The sequence below is a fragment of the Peromyscus maniculatus genome, chromosome 15 (assembly GCF_049852395.1).
Source record: "Peromyscus maniculatus bairdii isolate BWxNUB_F1_BW_parent chromosome 15, HU_Pman_BW_mat_3.1, whole genome shotgun sequence".
Taxonomy (NCBI): Eukaryota; Metazoa; Chordata; class Mammalia; order Rodentia; family Cricetidae; genus Peromyscus; species Peromyscus maniculatus.
In genome coordinates, this window is record NC_134866.1 from 72992247 (window position 1) to 73012309 (window position 20063).

A 20063-nucleotide genomic window follows, 5' to 3' on the forward strand; every position below is an offset into this window, starting at 1 on the left:
TCCCTTTATAGAGCTTTACAGACCTCTGTCTCGTTAATGTGTTTAATTTTGGGGAAGCTTTTATGGGTGGTTTCTCATTGTTGTCAGTCATTTGACTGTTACACTTAGTGTGATTTTTATCTTTACCCTTTTCCTAAGATGTTTTTTTAAAATGTGTGACTTCAAGTCTGTCTCAGTTTGGAACAACTTCTTCAGGTATTTTTATATTTTGATTTCTCATCCTTGCTTTTGGCGCTCATTTGAGCTGTCAGGTGTTTTGACAGCTTAGAACAGCTGTTTCCTGCCCTTGTCTCTGGGCTTTGGTTTAGCACGTTTTCCCTGGACCCTGCCTTCAGTTCTTAGTCTGGTGTTAAAACTGCCCAGAGGGCTTTTGACCCTGATCAGGTCCTGTATTTTTCAGTTCTTAATATCCTTTTTTGTTTATTCTGGCTGGCTGTTTTTATTGTATTACCTATTTTGTCCCTCTTTTAGTTGTGATTTGTGACCATATTTAATTATTTTACTTTTTTTTTTTTTTTTTTTTTTTTTGGTTTTTCGAGACAGGGTTTCTCTGCGTAGCTTTCCGCCTTTTCCTGGAACTCACTTGGTAGCCCAGGCTGGCCTCGAACTCACAGAGATCTGCCTGGCTCTGCCTCCCGAGTGCTGGGATTAAAGGCGTGCGCCACCACCGCCCGGCTTATTTTACAATTTCTACCTGGTGACTCTAGTATTGGAATCAGTGGTGGATTTGTTTCTACATTTCTTTTCTTCCCTTCCATCTCCCCTCACCATTTAGTTTCTGCCATTTGTCCCCCATCCCCATCTCAAGTTTTGGTCAGATTCTGGCTATTTAGAATAAAAGCTTTGGTGAATCTGAAAAGAACCTAAGAAGGTTGTGATTTTTTTGTTCAGACCTTCCTGTCCCCCACTGTCTTCATGTCAGTGGTCACTTTGAACGACTCCCATCCTTTCAGGCTTTGTACATCCCATCGGTGCTATTTTCCTCCCGTACCTCTAGGTAGCATCTGTCTGTGTGGCTCTTCCAGCTTTCCGTCTCCACTTGGGTTATTGTGGTTTCTCCTTTTAGAGAGTTGATGAGGGGTGGCTGGATGGGTGAAGGTTCTTGGAGTTTTGTTTTTTTTTTTGCACTTTTGTATGTTGTAAGTGAACAACACATGCCTAAATAAAGCTGTGCAGAGCTCCGAGGATCCAGCGGAAGTGTGGGTGATGGACGCGTCACGCCAGGTGCTGTTCCGCAAACGCGCTGGAAGGTTGGTGCCCTTGGCGGTGCAGCATGCATCCTGCTGCAGCTCCCAGCCTTCCCTGCAGACCCATTCACACTCGCCTGATTCCGCCACGAGTTGTGTCTTCCTGTCCGGAGTTTCTCAGTGTGTCATCTGTCCCCCCACCCCCCAAGACTTAGATGTCTCCTGTTGGGGTGCACCTCTGTCACTGCCCCCAGCACTTCTGCTGAACCTTCATTCTTGGATTGAAGTCTCAGGTGTTGCTCTTAGTGGTGCACAGCTCTTGAACTGCTTTGAGGGAAGGGAAGGTAACCGTAGGTCATGATAACTAGTGCGTATTCATCTCAGAAGACCTGGAGAAAAGACTTGGAGTGTTTTCAACAGAGAGAAGATGCTTGGGGTAAAATCCCTTGCAGTGCCAGCCCAGTGACCTGGGGGAGAGCCAGCTCCTGAGAGGTGTTCTTTGACCTCCACCCGCGCATGCGCACGCACATACCACAAAGAAAACAGGTGTGCTCACCCTGGTTTGATTTGTATATGTGTATCAAAATATTACGTGGTACCCCATAAATATGTACAGTTTTTATATGTCAGAAAACAAATGCACTCGGCACAGTGGTACACTAGAGAGGCAGGGGCATGAGGATCTGGAGTTTCAGGCCAGCCTGGCCTATGTGGGGAGACTGTCTCAAAACTAGTCCTCTTAAATAAATAAAAATTAAATTATACCTGAGAGCTGAAACCTGGATGAGTATTATTGAGAGAAGTTGCTGATGGGAAATGGATCTGTCATAGAAGGATTGCTTAGTCTAGTGGTTCTCAACCTTCCTGATGCCATGACCCTTTAACACAGTTCCTCATGTGGTGACCCCCAACCAGAAAGTTATTTTGGCTTCTACTTCATAACTGTAATTTTGCTACTGTTATGAATTAAAATGTAGGTATCTGATATGCAGATGGTTTTAGGCGACCCCTGTGAAAGGGTCGTTTGACCCCACAGGGTTTGTGATGCACAGGTTGAGAACCTCTGGCCTAGTCTGTGTTGAAGAGGACACACGTGCAATTCCAGTTACCACGTGGTCTCAGCTTATATGCAGTTCTAGAAAAACAGGGTCAAAGTGGTGGTAATTGTTAGGGTGCTGGAGGCGGGTCAGGAGTGTGAGCAGCGAGCTTGTTATGAAGTGTCTCAGGCAAGCTTGGAGGAGGGAATGTTCTGGGGTTGACAGTTGTGTGCAAATTGAACAGAGTATACTCTTAGAATTGGAGATTGTAAGTCACACCACAGTAAAACTGACAAGAATATTGTGTGGTCTCTGTTCCCAAACTGCTGAAGAACTTTTCTTTTAAAAATTTCAGACTGTCATGGATGAATACTTCTATAAAATTCAATAAAAATCAATTACTAGAAAAATAAAGTGGGAAAAAGCATGTAAAATACCGCCCCCATTTTTATTAGATTCAATAAACATAAAATTATACTGTCAAATTGCTCTTCCAAGTTTCCAAGTGTGTGTGTGCTCTGTGTTTCTGTGTCTTGGACCAGACCTTGTCAGATAATATTTTGAGTGGCACTGGTGGGCACCTGTGCCAGTCAGTCTCAGTTCCCTCCTCGTTTATATTGCCCTCCCAGCGCCTGGGAGAAAGGCGGGGAGTTCAGTGAGTTCTGGAGTTTAGATTTATGACAAAGAAAGGCCATTAATAGTCTCCAGACTCACTTCCACCTCCTCCCAGGTTGTTCTGCACAGCTGGTGGATGGTGCTTCGGGGCTGTGCTCTGGATCATTCTGGTAGAGGAGGGGCACATTTTCTGGTCAGAATAAGGTTTGCTTTGCTTTTCAGTTGTACATTTCCTGTTCCTTCGAACTTTTAGGCCTACTTTGGACAGGACAGGATGGGAAAAGTTATACCATTCAACACCACAAGGTGTCGCTTGTGTAAAAATAAAGTTGGCTCTCTAATGCTGCGACTTAGCAGTAAGTGCAGACCCGGGTAGATAAAGAAGCCTGCATTGAAACAGACCCAGCTTTTTAGCAGAGTGCTTCAGATGCTGCCAATTCAATGTGATTTCAAACATCTTGAAATGTATACACATTTCTTAATTTCTAAGGGTCATCTGGTTCTCCCTGCTCGTCAGTTTTGAATACACATCATGAAGGCAGCGACTTGGAGGCAGGAGGAGAAAGTGCACTCCCTGAGTGAGCCGGGTGTGCCAGCTCCTCCAGTCCTTCCTGTTGGTGACGGTGACGAGCAAAGGGAGCTGGGGACGGTCTGCAGTTAGCTTCTGGGAGGTCATGATGGCAGCTGTGGGGAAGTCGGGGCTGCATCCTTCCCCTGGACCTGAGTTACTAGCTCCCTCCTGGGGCAGCACAGCAGGACGCGTGTTTGCCTTGAAGACTGTCTTTTCTGTTAAACAAGAACCAAACCTTTGCTTGAGTATCTAGATCCTGTTGTCTAGGTTTTCATTTGAGGGAACAGGTCAGGACACAGGTGACTGAAGAGAAGGCCTCATCTGCCCGTGTGTAAGAGGAACTAGCTGGGCTTCCATTAGGACCAGGCAAGGTGATGTCTGGGTGAGAGGTTGGCGGGTCTTAAATTGATGTTTTATTCTTTCTCATTGTTCATTTCTCTCTCCTGAGAACACTTGCTGTTTAGTTCCTATCTAATTCCATTTTTTTTTTTTTTGGTGCATTTTCTTAACCTAAATACACCTTAAAGGTTTCTTTTAGGTTTAGGATTTCCACTTAGGTAAGTGTCATATGTAAGATGGCATATAGGACAAAGTAGAAGGAAACCTCTCCTTGAGATGCCATTATTTCCCCTAGCTCTCTGTTGTCTTCAGACTTCAAGAGCCTGGGGTGCATAGAGGGGAGTCTAAGTTTACCACAGTGAGATTTACAGTGTTTTCATATTTAGTAGTTGTGTATCTTTAGAGAGAGTTTTTTCTTTTAAAATTTTATTTTTTAGATTTATTTTATTTTATGTGCATTCATGTTTTCCCTACATGCATGTTTCTCCTGCATGTATGTTGGTGTATTATGTGTGAGCCTGATGTCCTCAGAGGTCAGAAGGGGGGAGGTTAGATCCCTTGGAACTGAATTTACAGATGGTGGTGAGCCACCTTGTGAGTGCTGGCCGTGGAATCTCTGTCCTGTGGAAGAGCAGCCAGTGCTCCTAACTGCAGAGCCATCTCTCCAGCCCCCCAATACTTGTTTGTTTGTTTAGGGGGGAGGCAAGCGTGCCCCATCGTGTGCATATGGAGGTCAGAGGACAGCCTTTGGGAGTCAGTTGTTGTAGCTGGAGAGTTTCTCTCCGGGTCCCGCCAAGCCCCTGCAGTCCCGCAGCCCACTTATGAAATAATCACGCAGCCGCTTATATTACTTATAAACTGTATGGCCATGGCAGGCTCCTTGCTATCCAGTTCTTATATCTTAAATCAACCCATTCCTGTTAATCTATAAGTTGCCACGTGGCTCATGGCCTACCGGTATCTTAACATCTGCTTCTCATCGTGGGGGCTAGCAGCGTCTCTCTGCCTTAGCCTCTCACTTCCCAGAATTCTCCTCTCTCCTTGTCCTGCCTATACTTCCTGCCTGGCTACTGGCCAATCAGCACTTTATTTATCAGCCAGTCAATCATCCACAGCAGGTTGTTACCTCGCCTTGTTGAGGCAGGGTCTCTGCTGTGCACGGCTGTGCTGCGCACTGCAGGATGGACTGGCCCGCAAGCCTCTGGATGATGTCCTCCCTGCCTCCCGTCTCCATGGAGTGCTGGCCTTATAGATGCATGCCATTGCTGCCAGCTTTTACCTGCTCTGGGGATCAACTCTGGCCAGCTTGCATGTACGGTGCCTTTAGCCACTGAGCCATGTTCCAGCCTGCCATTTTTTATACATAGCTGTTTCTACTATTTAATTAACATAAAAGTACTGGTTAGACTTTAATTGGTTATTTTAATTACTATAGTTTTTTTTTGTCTCCTACAAATGGTCACTATTACATTTAATGAGTTATTTGAAAAGTAAAAGTAAAATTTATTTTTTATAATACATTTAATTTTCTGTATTCTTTCTGTGGGAAAATAAAAGTATGCTTAGCTCTCCCTTTTTAATTTATTTTTGCTATAATGACAATTTTAACATTTACATTCTTTATTAGTTTGCCTGGTAGCTATAATACAACTCCAGGTACTGGGCGAGTTAATCTAGAAGGTTCTGAAGGTGTCTGACCCAGGCGTCAGCAGCTTTGTGTTTGCGCTCTCTCTTTTCTGGTTTGCAGATGGCCAATCTTTTGCTGTGTCCCCGCCTGGTCATTCCTCAATGTATGGGTTCATATCCTTGTCTCTTAAAAGACCTTAGTCATGACCTCAGTAAGGGCTGTCTCCACAAGGCTGGACTTCATTGGGAGCTTGGGAGCGGGGAGAGCGTGCAGTTTCGGTTTTAGTAATGGTACTGTTTGTAGTTGGGAGCTGGGCCCAGGCCTGTGCTTGCACGGCAGTGCTCCGCCACGGAGTTCCATCCCCAGCCCTAATCATTTCTTCTTTTTTGTTGTTTTTAAAAGTTGTTTATGTATTGGTGGTCAGGGTTCTTTAGAGGAACAGAACATATATAACGAATCTGAATATTTCGAAAGGAGATTTACCAGACTGACTTGCAGGCTGTGGTCTAGCTAGTCCAACAATGGCTGTCTCCCAATGGAAGGTCCAGGAATCTAGTGGTTGTTCAGTGCACAGAGCGGGACATCTCAGCTGGTCTTCAGTATTCACTGGACTCCTGAAGAAGTAGACTCCAGTGCTAGTGAAGGAATGGACATGCTGGCTAGGCAAGAGCCGGCAGGCAAAGATTGAAAACTTTCTCCCATGTCCTTTATGTAGGCTGTCAGCAGAAGGTGTGGCCCAGATTGGAGGTGGGGTTTCACACATCAGAAGATCTGGATTAAAGGTGTGTCTTCCCCTGGTAATTAAATAATTCAAATAATTGAATTCAAATAATTAAATTAGGAAAAAGTCCCCCACAGCTGCTTTAGCTTTAGTTAATTCCAGATGTAGTCAGGTTGACAACCAAGAAGAGCCGTCACTGTGTAGAGGAGTGTTTTGCCTGTGTGTATGTAAGTGCACAGTGTGCATATGTGATGCCCTTAGAGACCGGGATTGGGCATCAGAGCCCTTGGAACTGGAGTTACAAATGTGCGTGCTAGGACCCACACCCTGGCCCTCTGCAAGAGCAGCCAGTCTCTTAAGCCTCCGGCCCTCCTTTGTCCGTGGTAGGTGATGACCGAGTATGTTTAGTATGAATCTGTGAGATGGTCTGTGTCAGGTAAGAAGGCCGTGAGTCTGACGTGCGGAGGCCGCCCTGACCTGTGTGCAGGCTTCGGCTGCGAAGGAAGGTCTTCCGAGTGTTCTTTCTTTTTTAAAATTGCATTTTGGTTTATTTTGTGTTGGTGTCTGTGGGTGTGCCAGAGGGTGCATGTGGAAATCAGAGGGCAGCATGCGGGCGCTGGTTCTTGGCTTCTGCCCGGTGGCTCCCGGCGATTGAACGCAGGTGGCCAGGCCTGGTGTCTTTGCCAGCTGAGCCATCTCACCGGCCCCTCTTGCGGGGGTTTTCGTTGGGTGGTTGAATGTGTTGCATGAAGGACCATGCGTGTGGAATTTTTTAAGATACGTTTCACAGTTTGCTGTAGACTGACAGATTGCAGTTCATGAACCAGTGCTTGTAATTAGCACCACTTGTCAGCCTCTAGGGCAGCAGTTCTCAACCCGTGGGTCACGACCCCTTTAGAGTCTACTGACCACATATCAGATATTTACATTATGCTTCATAACAGTAGCAAAATTATAGTTATGAGGTGGCAATGAAATCATTTTATGATGGGGGTCACCACAACATGAGAAACTGTATTAAAGGGTCACAGCATTGGGGGCTCTATGCTCGGTGTCCCAAAGCAACTTGTGGTAACTTGAGAGGTTTCTTTTGATGAACTAAAATAGGAGTCAGTTAAATTCTTGAATAGACATGAACATACGCCCTCATTTCAAAGTCTGCAAGTCTGGCCTGTCTGATCCTGTGTCCTTCTCGGGTGTAATTTCCCATGGACTGAATGTCTTATTTATGCATGTGGCTAAGGTGCTGGGGAGCCCCTTCTCGTCTGTCCTACAGAACTAGGATTTCACATAACCAACTGCCCACTTAACCTTACCGTAGACATGTTTGGCGGATGCGCGTGCCCATGAAGTCACCGCCACAGGTGCAGAACCTTTACGTCATCTTCGGATGGGGACACGTCTGTGTTCCCTCCCCCTCCTCCAGGTGCTCCCGATAGCAGGCGTCTGCCCTGTACTGGAGCTGAGTTGAGTGTTACGTGAACTCCGCCCTGCCTCACCCTGTTGTGTTTGGACTCTGAGCGTCTGTATCATTGTTAGTCCTTCATCATTGCTGAGTGACGGATATGCCATCTATGGCTTAATCACATTTTCATGGTGGACATTCAGGTTTTTTCAGTGTGCATACTATTATGAAATTACTATTACTAGATTTACTACAAATAAGTCATTGTGTGGATACGTGCTTTTTCTCTTTGGAGAAGTGTAGTTCAATGGTGGCAAGTGTATGTTTAAATTTGTAAGAATGTCCCATTTTTTTGTGTGAGCATATCATTTTTTATTTCTACCAACAACAGTGTGAGTTCTGGGTGCTTCCATATATGTGCCAACATTTATTATTATCAGTCTTTTTTTAGCTCTTGTGTGGGTGTGTAATGGCACCTCACTTTGCATTTCTCTGAAGAATGATACTTTTTCACGAATTTGTGATACCGCTACGTCTTCTGTGGCATAGTGGACGCTTGACTCTCACCTTTTACAATGTGAGTGTCAGCTGAGTCGCGGTCACTGTGAGATGCTGCTTAGTTTTTATTTGGGGTTCCTGCAGAGTCACACTGAGTTAAAAGATATGCTACAGAGAGTTGTCCTGTGTCCCTCACAGTTCATGAGTTTGCCTGCCAAGCTCTGGCATGTTGACATTAATGTAATTCATGAGCCAGGCTCAGATCCGCCCAGTTTTACTTGGTTTATTTCTGTTTGTATGACTAGCTCTGTCTTGTCATACGTGTAGTTTTTATGCTTGAAGTACCAAGCAAGGGGTCCTGTGTGCCCTCCCTGTTTCCTGTTGCCCACCCTTGGCCATCTGTAATGTCTCCATCCTCTAGCTTTGTTACTGTGAGATGTGACCCGTGGCACTGGACACTCAGCCTAGTTCTCCGGAGGTTAGTAGGTGCTGGCCCATGGGTCGATGTCTGTGTCTTTTCACTGCTGAGCTGCGTTCCAGGAAGTGGACGTGCCGCAGTTTGATCCTCCCCGCCGAGTGCTATCAGCTCCGACACATTGAAGCCGCTGTGTCCCTCATATCAGATACACAGTGCAGGCATAAAGAAGACACCCACTACATTAGCGTCCAAAATTGACTTTCAGCTTTAGTAAAACGTACAATGGGAAAATTATATGTCTACAAATAGTGCTTCCAAATAAATTTCTTCATGACTTATTGTCCGTAAGTGTGTTGCTTTATACTGCTTTATGCATCTGTGTAAAGTGGGGCTGTGTAGAAATTTCCTGGGTAAAATGGTTGCACATGGGGCTGTGTACGGGCTGACCTCCCTTCTGGGGTTTTTGCTTTTCTTTGCTTAGCGATAGATGACTGCCTCGCCTGCCCCACGGTGCACATGGCCTAGAAATTCCAGAAGTTACCCATTCATTTGTCTCATCCATTGTCTCTTTGGTGTACTCCCCTTTCTCCTTGGTTCTGTGGAGATGGCTGATTAAATGAGTTTTCTCATGATCTCCTTTTTGTTTGTTTGCTGGTTGGTTGGTTTGGGGCAAGGTCTGTAGGTGGCCCAGGCTTCTGGAAATTGCTCTGTGGCCCAGGCGGATATTGAACTCACAGTCTGTCCACCTCAGGCTCCTGAGGTCTGGGATTTCAAGTGCATTGCCACATTCGTCTTGAGCTTTCATCCACACCCCTGGTGTTTCTCCAGAACATCCTTTTCATTGTTTGCAATAGAGCTAGGTTGAGGGTTTTCTAAACATTTCAAGTTTTAATTCGTTTTTACTTAAATCTAATTCCTTTGTAAAAATTAAGTTCTATTTTTTTCTTTCTTTTTTGAGACAAGGTTTTGTTTACTGCTGTAGATCAGTGGTTCTCAACCTTCCTAGTGCTGCCATCCTTTAATAATACAGCTCATGTTGTGGTGACTCCAACCATAAAATTATTTTCTTTGCTACTTCAAAACTATAATTTTGCTACTGTTAGGAATTGTAATGTAGATATTTGATATGCAGGATACCTGATATGGACCCCCATGAAAGGGCTGCTGGCTGGGTGGTGGTGGTGCACTCCTTTAATCCCAGCACTTGGCAGGTGGTTGTCTGAGTTTGAGGTCAGCCTGGTCTCCAGAGCAAGTTCCAGGACAGCCAGGGCTACACAGAGAAACCCTGCCTCGAAAAACAAAACAAAACACAACACAACACAACACAACAACACAGAACAAAACAAAACAAAACAAGGCTACTTACACCCCAGGGGTTGTGACCCCCAGATTGAGAACCACTGCAGACCTGGGAGAATGGAGCCCATAAATGTAGAATAAAGTCTCATGCAGTAGTCAACTTTATTGAGAACATTAGACAATTGATACTTGGAGGCTTCAGAGGAGTCACATGAGTAAAGTGTCCAATCACAAGGGCGAGCTGCACCTGGTGAAAGCATGTTTTTCTATAGAGGCAAATAAATAAATAACAGTAGCCAATTGTAATGAATAATCGGAAGTCAACTCACTCCCATCTGCTACACTGGGGGTGGGGGAGCCAAAAACACATTCTCAGAAGGATTCTGTTTTGAAGAAACGGAGGTCACAAGACCCTTGTCTTGTTTTCTCACGAGCACTCTGAAGTATTGTCACTCAAGTCCATTCTGGACCTTGTTCCAACAGGTTCTCACTATACAGTCCTGTTGGCTTGGCCAATTTATGTCTTACCTCATATTTTACTGTTAGCAGCAAAGAAAAACTGGGCCATTTCATCAACATGCTGTTTTTGAAATAGCCACATTTAAATATCCAGTGTCAACTTCCTGCCCCCCCTTTTGTCTCCTGCCTTCCCTTCCTCTCTCCCTTCCCTCTCTCTCCTCCCTTTCCCATCCTGCCTCGCCCCCTTTGCTGTGAACTTTCACTACACTCCTCAGGCTGGTCTTAAACCCAGGTTCAAGTGGTTCTCTCACCTCAGCCTCCCAAGCTGGACTATGTGAACCACAGCTCTGGCCAAGCCCATCTGCCATTCACCCCTACTTTCCTTAAGACACTGAGCACAGTTCAGCAAAGATCTCTGCTGCTTCTAACAAGAATCACCTTCCTCTGTCTTCAATAACATGATCCCCCTTTCTGTCTGAGGCCTCACAGATTCATCTCTCGTTGGTTTGTTTGATTTATATAGGGTTTCTCTATGTAGCCCTGTCTGTCCTGGAACTCACTCTGTAGTCCAGGCTGGCCTCGAACTCACGGAGATCCACCTGGCTCTGCCTCCCGAGTGCTGGGATTAAAGGCGTGCACCACCACAGCCCAGCTCACAGATTCATCTTTAACACACGGATTTCTTGCTGCCCCCTTTTCTAATGTGTACTTCAGAACTCTAATTCTTTCCCTAGTACTTGGTTCCAAAAGCAATTTTCGTAGCGTCACCCTGCTTCTGTGTCTGCTTGCCAGACCTGCCCTAACACCCCACACTAGTAGCCCCAAACACAGATTTCCATCCCACAACTCTGCCTGCAGTCCAAGAACAAAGCATCGGTGGGATAGTTCTCCTGAGTCAAGGACTTTTTGTCTAGCAACTGTCTTCAAAAATTATTTTATTATATTTAATGAAAAGTGATTAGAGATTATGAATGACATATTTTCTTTAGTGGGGTGAGTTCATGTTTGTGAATTCCCCAGAGAAGATTCACTTAGAAGAATAGAGGGTTGGTCATGACCAACAGAAAGGAACTGATGGGCCTTTCCTTCATCCTCTCTTCTCTGCAGCTCTTCTGAGTGAAGATGCTGACAGCCATTGTTCTAGACCGTGTTTCAAGGCTGTTTAAATAGCAGAGAGCCTTGTGACAGAGTTGGAGGCATCCTAGGTTCCTTCAACCTGGGAATAATGTCAACCTTCCTAGTGTCTGTTTCCGCGCCCAGTCACTGCATCCTGTGGACTCAAATTTCTAAGTAGTTCTCTCTTTGCTCTGTGTTTTCATCCTTGTAGCTAACTGCCCATATTTATAGCCACAGGCTCCCGTTTAGATGTTGAAATGCATTTAGTCTCAGAGTGAAGGGGTAACCCTATTTATTTGTGCAGTTGGGGGATAGGAAGTTGGGATGATGCAAATTACACACAATTTAGGGAACTTGTGGAATAATAGTCTGAAAAAAGTTTTTAGGTTTTGTTGTTTGTTTTTGCATGTGAAAGTATTTTAGAGCTGACTTGATAACCCCCCCATGATTATGTCAAAAAAAAAATTTGAAGTGAGAGACTTTATGTGCCATGTTAACAGTTCATCAGCAAATGTAAAGCCGAAGGGCGGCTCTCACCTCGCTGTCACTGTGGGCTTTCTAACAACGTGCTGCATAGACTTTGTAGGGTGAAGCAGGAAACCAACCTTTGATTACCTGAACGCAGCTCCTCCCATCGCGCTGTTTCCAGTTCTCATAAAGGTGGTAGACTTGGTAGCTGTTTTTCACAAAGTCCAAGTCTAGAATTTCGTCTTCTCTTTTGTAACAGGAATGAAGACCTGAAGCAGATGCTGGAGAGCAGCAAAGACTCCGCCAAACTAGATGCTATGAAGCGGATTGTTGGGGTAGGTCAAGTGTTCAAGGCTGTGACTGTTGGAAGCTGTGGGTGGGATTATATTCACTGTGCGTGCCAAGGCATAGGTAAACAGCAGTAATTTGTTCTTTCTTACTAATTTAGATTACCTGTTTAAAAATGTTAAGGGACAGTAACATAAGAAATCAAGACACTTGTCTCCTAGTTCCATCTGTTCTGCTCTAATTTTCCATCGCTAACATCAAGACATTCCTTCCCTGAGATAGAATAAATCATTTTGAAGACAAAATAAGGCAATAGCATAACCCTATTTTCACTTCCGGGTATTTAAGGGTTTTTGTTTGTGATCTTACTGCCTACGGTCGTGAGCACAGAGAGCTGAGATCCTCTCTTCTCATGCCGCAGTCTAAACCCGTCCATGACACAAACTTCAGGTGCTAGTGGGTCTTTAGTGAGGCGGTCTGGAGATGAACTGTCTGAAAGGAAAGTCGAAGGAGTTGTGTCTTACAACAGCCATGGATGGCTTGGTCCCTGCTTCCGTGTGAATGGTAGATGTCATTTGGCAGTGTCAGCAAAACGCTGATGAATCTATTTCTTATATTTTATTTATTAATATTGTACTTCATACTTCATAGCTTTGTGTGAACAAAATTTCATTTTTCACAATTTAAAGAACTGTAGCTCCCCAACAACATGCTCAGATTTTGATTGTGATTAGTGTACTGATTGAGTAGTTAGTTACATGTTGACATTCCGCCTGCCAGCCTTCAGTCCACAAGTACTCTGTAAATTCTCAGTTTCAAATCAGACTGTGTTGGTTGCTGCACTTATTAATCAGTCTATCCTCCGACAGCAAAAGGTGTAGTTGCATCCTTGTTTCCTGTAATATTTTCCAAAGTGGATCATTGGAAGAGGGATTTGGTCCCCAAATAACGCAACTTTAGCAAATGAAATAAAAAGTTGTTTTTTATTTATATTTATTTTATTTATAACAATAAAATGTTGTCAGTGAAATTCAGCCTGAGGATTGGTAGATTGTGTGGAAATAGCTAAACACCATTGTTTGAAAGACACTTACATTTCTAGCTGAAGGGACTTAGAAAAGGCACTTAAGCAACTAAGGGGGGTTTGATTAAAAGGATGAAGTTGACGGGAGGAAGTGATGGTATTAGAAAGAAACAAAAGAAGAAAAAAGAAAAGAAAAGCACTTCCTACTAACTAAAGGACTTTTAAGAGATACTTGACAACATTACAGGTACAAAAATAGGATATTGGGAACGGATCCAGACTGAGAAAGGTGAAAACTGTTTCCAGGGCAGAGAAAAGATGATCAGCGTGCGGTAAACGAAGAGAAGATGGCAGCTGTCCATCTGCTCTTAGCAGTTCATTCTCAGTGCTTCAAATTGCAGCGTGCTAATAACTTTATTTTCTATTCATTAAATAGCAATACACATTGCTATTTAGAGTTTCCCTGTTGTGATGATTTTCATGAGAATGGCTCCCTTAGATGTTTGAACAGTTTGGGAAGGATTAGGAGGTGTGGCCTTATTGGAGGAGGTGTGTCACTGGGAATGGGCTTTGAGATTTTAAAAGCCCACACCAGGCCCAGTCCCTCTCTCTCTCTGCCTGCTGCCCGTGGATCAGGTTGTAAAGCTCTCAGCTACTCCTCCAGTGCCATGCCTGTCTGCTTCTCACCATGATGATCATGGACCAACCCTCTAAAGCTGTAAGAAAGCCCCACTCAAATGCTTTCTTTTATAAGAGTTGTCTTGGTCGTGATATGTCCTCACAGCAGTAGAATAATAACCAAGACACCTTTATTAAAGTAGTTATTAATGTTTTGACAGAACCTTTAAAAGGCACAGATCAATTACACTCTGTGCAGTGAATTCCTGAAATTGCTTTTCATGGCTTCAGCTCACATCCTGCAGATCACAGGCATGTACTACCATGCAAAGCAGAGGCTGCTCCTATGTCTTCAGGTTGTGGCTATAACATCCCATTAAATCATTTTATTTTACTAAACCCTGGGATTCCGTTGTAATTCCTGAGTCAGAGGTGGAGGGAAATATGTTAAATACTTAAAAAAATTTAAAAATATTTTTTTAGCCAGGTGGTGGTGGTGCACACCTTTAATCCCAGCACTCGGGAGGCAGAGGCAGGCAGATCTCTGTAAGTTCGAGGCCAGCTTGGTCTACAGAGTGAGATCCAGGACAGGCACCAAAACTACACAGAGAAACCCTGTCTTGGAACCCCCCCCCCCAAAAAAAAAACAAAAAACAAAACCCAAATAAGTAAATAAATAAGCAAATAAATTAAAAATTAATAAAAAATTAAAAAATGTAACATAATAGTAAGTAGTTTTTTTTCTATATTTCTGTTAAGGCAAGAAAATAATTAATAATAATTAATTCCATAATCCATACTGCTGCTATATCGTAAATATAACTTAAGCGTGCATGTATTTGTTTTTATTTATTTATTTGAGGCAGTTTCTCACTGTGTGACCCTGACTGTCCTGGAACTTGCCACACAGCATAGGGTAGTCTTGAACTCACAGAATCCATTTGCCTCTGCCTTCCAGTTGTTTGTATTAAATGCATGTGCCACCATGCCTGGCTATTTTAGTTTTATGTTTGTTGGTGGTACTAGGAATTGTACTAGGCAAGTGCTCCACCACTGAGCAAATATACTTGGCCTTTTTGTTCTTTTTTTGAGGTGGAGTCTTGCTTTGTACCTGGGTGGCCTGGAACTTAGTGTGTGGGCCAGGATAACCTCAGACTGAGCAGTTCTCCTGCCTCTGCTTCCAGGTTCTGGGATTACAGCTGTTTACCACACCTGGCTTAATAAGTATGGCTGTGTATGTTTATCAAAGTTTATGTAAAAATGAATTTGGAGTTTTATTTTTTGTCTATGGAAAAATGATTAATAATGAAAAATTACTCTTATAAAAGTGATACACATATCTTTTATTATACAAATGAAATATTCATATACTCTTCCTGATTGAAAAACTCCCTAAAACTACAGTAATCAGAATGGTGGTGTGCTCAGCTAGACATAAAGAGCAGTAGAACACTGTGAAGGACCCAGAAACAAACATTCAGCTGTGAGGCCAGGTGGGTATCGAGGAGGATGTTACTCAGCAGTCCTGAAAAAGTACAAGACAGGGGAGTTGGATTCCTGCCTCATGGCAGGCATGAAACAAACCGGAGTGGATCAAAGACTAGAGATGCAAAATGGAAAAGAAAACGTAGGGAAGAAGCTTCCCGATGCTGGCTTAGATCCCACGTCAAGAACCAGCAACCAGAGTGGGAGAGCATCCCTCAGTCACTCACCAGATTAAAGGGTTATCCACAGAGTCGGAGAGCATCCCTCAGTCATTCACCAGATTAAAGGGTTATCCACAGAGTGGGAGAGCATCCCTCAGTCATTCACCACATTAAAGGGTTATCCACAGAGTCGGAGAGCATCCCTCAGTCATTCACCAGATTAAAGGGTTATCCACAGAGTGGGAGAGCATCCCTCAGTCATTCACCAGATTTAAGGGTTATCCACAGAGTGGGAGAGCATCCCTCAGTCATTCACCACATTAAAGGGTTATCCACAGAGTGGGAGAGCATCCCTCAGTCATTCACCAGATTAAAGGGTTATCCACAGAGTGGGAGAGCATCCCTCAGTCATTCACCAGATTAAAGGGTTATCCACAGAGTGGGAGAGCATCCCTCAGTCATTCACCACATTAAAGGGTTATCCACAGAGTGGGAGAGCATCCCTCAGTCATTCACCAGATTAAAGGGTTATCCACAGAGTGGGAGAGCATCCCTCAGTCATTCACCAGATTAAAGGGTTATCCACAGAGTGGGAGAGCATCCCTCAGTCATTCACCACATTAAAGGGTTATCCACAGAGTGGGAGAGCATCCCTCAGTCACTCACCAGATTAAAGGGTTATCCACAGAGTGGGAGAGCATCCCTCAGTCATTCACCAGATTAAAGGGTTATCCACAGAGTGGAAGAGCATCCCTCAGTCACTCACCAGATTAAAGGGTTATCCACAGAGTCGGAGAGCATCCCTCAGTCATTCACCAGATTAAAGGGTTATCCACAGAGTGGGAGAGCATCCCTCAGTCATTCACCAGATTTAAGGGTTATCCACAGAGTGGGAGAGCATCCCTCAGTCATTCACCACATTAAAGGGTTATCCACAGAGTGGGAGAGCATCCCTCAGTCATTCACCAGATTAAAGGGTTATCCACAGAGTGGGAGAGCATCCCTCAGTCATTCACCAGATTTAAGGGTTATCCACAGAGTGGGAGAGCATCCCTCAGTCATTCACCACATTAAAGGGTTATCCACAGAGTGGGAGAGCATCCCTCAGTCATTCACCAGATTAAAGGGTTATCCACAGAGTGGGAGAGCATCCCTCAGTCATTCACCAGATTAAAGGGTTATCCACAGAGTGGGAGAGGATCCCTCAATCACTCACCAGATTAGAGGGTTATCCACAGAGTGGGAGAGCATCCCTCAGTCACTCACCAGATTAAAGGGTTATCCACAGAGTGGGAGAGCATACCTCAGTTATTCACCAGATAAAAGGGTTATCCACAGAGTGGGAGAGCATCCCTCAGTCATTCACCAGATTAGAGGGTTATCCACAGAGTGGGAGAGCATCCCTCAGTCATTCACCAGATTAAAGGGTTATCCACAGAGTGGGAGAGCATACCTCAGTTATTCACCAGATAAAAGGGTTATCCACAGAGTGGGAGAGCATCCCTCAGTCATTCACCAGATTAAAGGGTTATCCACAGAGTGGGAGAGCATACCTCAATCACTCACCAGATTAAAGGGTTATCCACAGAGTGGAAGAGCATACATCAATCACTCACCAGATTAGAGGGTTATCCACAGAGTGGGAGAGCATCCCTCAGTCATTCACCAGATTAAAGGGTTATCCACAGAGTGGGAGAGCATCCCTCAGTCATTCACCAGATAAAAGGGTTATCCACAGAGTGGGAGAGCATATCTCAGTCATTCACCAGATTAAAGGGTTATCCACAGAGTGGGAGAGCATCTCTAAATCACTCACCAGATTAAAGGGTTATCCACAGAGTGGGAGAGCATCCCTAAATCATTCACCACATTAAAGGGTTATCCACAGAGTGGGAGAGCATACCTCAGTCACTCACCAGATTAAAGGGTTATCCACAGAGTGGGAGAGCATACCTCAATCACTCACCAGATTAAAGGGTCAGTGTCCAGAGCACAGAGCACAGCCTGGGAGGGTGGCTGGAAAGCCTAGGGTAGGCCTCCTTCTGAGAAGACAAGCAGAGGACAGTGAGTGTAGGGAAAAATGCTGAGTGTCTCTAATCATTAGGACAGTGGCGATCACCCACAATGAGACTACCCTGCTCTCCTTAGAATCCATTATAAAAACAAAGAGACTCAAGTGTTAGTAAAGATGTTGACTATAAATAGGAGCCTTCCTGACTGCTGATGGGAATGTAAATGGTGCCATGTCAAGCAGTATAGTAGTTAAATTAAAAGCGGGTCTGCCATGTGCTCTAGCAACGCCCTTGACCTTGAACTGATACTTGTTTAGCAGAGTTTTCACAGGAGCCCATGGGTGGAAAGAAATAGCCGTGTGTTAGTGAAGGTGCTGTGTGCTGTAGGTTCCTAGTTCTGTCTCTGCTCAGTGTGCTCACCCATCGCTCTGTCTCTCTTCTTACACTCAGTGTGCTACCCATCCCTCTGTCTTTTTCACACACTCAGTGTGCTCACCCATCGCTCTGTCTCTCTTACACTCAGTGTGCTCACCCATCATCGCTCTGTCTTTCTTTTTCACACACTCAGTGTGCTCACCCATCATTGCTCTGTCTCTCTTACACTCAGTGTGCTCACCTATCATTGCTCTGTCTTTCTTTTTCACACACTCAGTGTGCTCACCCATAGCTCTTTCTTTTCCTTTTCTTAGAAATTCTGTCTTCTTACTGTTTAGATGTTTGGTTTATTTTCAGATGACAGAAACATTCCTTAGGAAGAGGATGTAAGTGGCATTCTGAGCCCTTTCTGTCTGAAAATAGGCTATTTAGTAGGATTATTGGATTTCAGTGTTTTTTCTTCTGAAATATGTGTATATTTTATTCTTAATTTGACTTTAGATTAGGGAACAAAAATGTGATGCCAACCTGATTGCTTTCTTCCCTCTTTTTGAGAACGTGTTTTAGCTGTCTTGTAGATTCAGTATTTTGAAGAAAAATAAATTTAGTAAGATTTGATTGGTATTTGCTTTGTTATAGTATTGACGAGTTATTATTTAAGTCTTCTGTCTGTTTTGAGGAGTTCAGTTCCTTACTTTCTTTCCCTAGTCTGCCTCTTTTCTGTTGACACACTGTTCCGTCTAGTTTTCTCTCTTATCTAGTCTTCATGTTTCTGTCACGTCACTTGTCAGTTGGTGACGGCTCTCCTTTCCTGTCTAATTTTGGTTATGTTTGATGCATATTTTGAGCTATCATTGTAACTTTCGTCGTATCTTATGTTCTTCTATTGTATTTTTTAATTTGGTAATGATGATTTATCTGAAGGATTTCTTTCCTAGTTCAAAATTACTTTTTTTCCCAAAAAATGCAGTTTCCTCAAATCACATTAAAACATAGACTTGTTTCCTCCTCTTTATCCACTTCTTTAAAAGAATGTGTGGTTCCTTCTCCAGCAAGCTCTATTCTTCGGAACTGTGGGATGCTGCTTTATACTGCATTTTGTTCCTTGTTAGGTCATACTTACGTAGCAGGTTCTTTCAAGGTGTCTACATTTGTCCAGAATGTCTGTTTGGGATTGTTCTTTACAAACTTTCTTCACTCTTAACAGGAAGTGTAGGCTTGGTTGCTAGGAGAAGACCAAGTGTCTGCAGAGCAGAATGGAAGGACCAGGGAGCTAGAACTCTGCAGCCTTGTCTCTAGGATTGATGCACACATTTCATTAAGTGTACCAATGGAAGTAATGTTGATGTTTCTCTAGTTCGTGTGTGTGTGTGTGTGTGTGTGTGTGTGTGTGTGTGTGTGTGTTGGAAGTAGGTATTATAGTTCGAGTTGGTATGTGAAGATGTTATAAAAGGCAGTATAGGAACCAAGGTCTAGTCACATTCTCAGTTACTGGTTTTATTAGATCAGCTATGACCAGGTGGTAAGGTATGCTGTGGAGAGGTGATGTCCTAAACTACATTCTCCAAAGCCACATACCTTGTCTCAGCCTTGTGGGGAGAGATGGGAGAGAGACATTCCATTTAGGGGTGGCACTCCACAGGCTCTTACCCTCTGCACGTTGTCTGCGCTACCTGCCGTCTCCTGCCCAAGCTTCTCTGACAAGCACTGAATGGTGCAGTGATCTGTAGGTGAAGCAGTAAGTCTTACTGCTCTGTCCATTTAGCATAGAAATAGTAGTACGTCTTCTTCCTCTAGGGCTCATGACCTGTCCAGCTTCAGGTCTGCCTGGGAAATTTTGAATGGACACAGATATAATATATATGACAGCTCTCTCAGAGAGGCTAGTGGGAAGGTGAGATTAAGAGTCTGCATTGTCATAAATTTAATGTGTTTTACTTGACCTGGTCAGTGTTATGTCTCTGTCTGTCTGTCATGTATGTATCTGCCTGTTAGTCTATCCCCCCTGTCCCTCATCTGCCTTCCCACTCTCTCATCTCTTTTCCTCTTGAAATCAAAGCTTGAAAAGTTAATATAAAATAAAAATACTAGATTTTTAAAAGTAGCTAGGGAACAGCTCAGTTCATAAAGCACTTGCCTTATAAGATGTCTTAGTTACTGCTCTGTTGCTGTGAAGAGACACCATGATCAAGGCAACCCTTATGAAAGGAAGCATTTGATTGGGGACTTGCTTAGTTCCAGGGTTACTCCTTTGTCATCATGGTGGGAAGCAGACAGGCTTGTCACTGGAGCAGTAGCTGAGAGCTTTCCATCCCCATCCACAGACACAAACACCGGGCC

General features: G+C 44.0%; 1 protein-coding gene across 2 annotated transcripts in view; it reads left to right on the forward strand.

The window, feature by feature from the left end:
* Ap3b1 (adaptor related protein complex 3 subunit beta 1) overlaps positions 1-20063 on the forward strand; it is a 222839-nt gene that overhangs the window by 14644 nt on the left and 188132 nt on the right. For both annotated transcript variants that reach the window (XM_006981765.4, XM_076552077.1), the window contains exon 2: positions 12020-12095. In XM_006981765.4, the coding sequence (XP_006981827.1) occupies positions 12020-12095 (76 nt within the window). The remainder of the gene's footprint in view (positions 1-12019; positions 12096-20063) is intronic.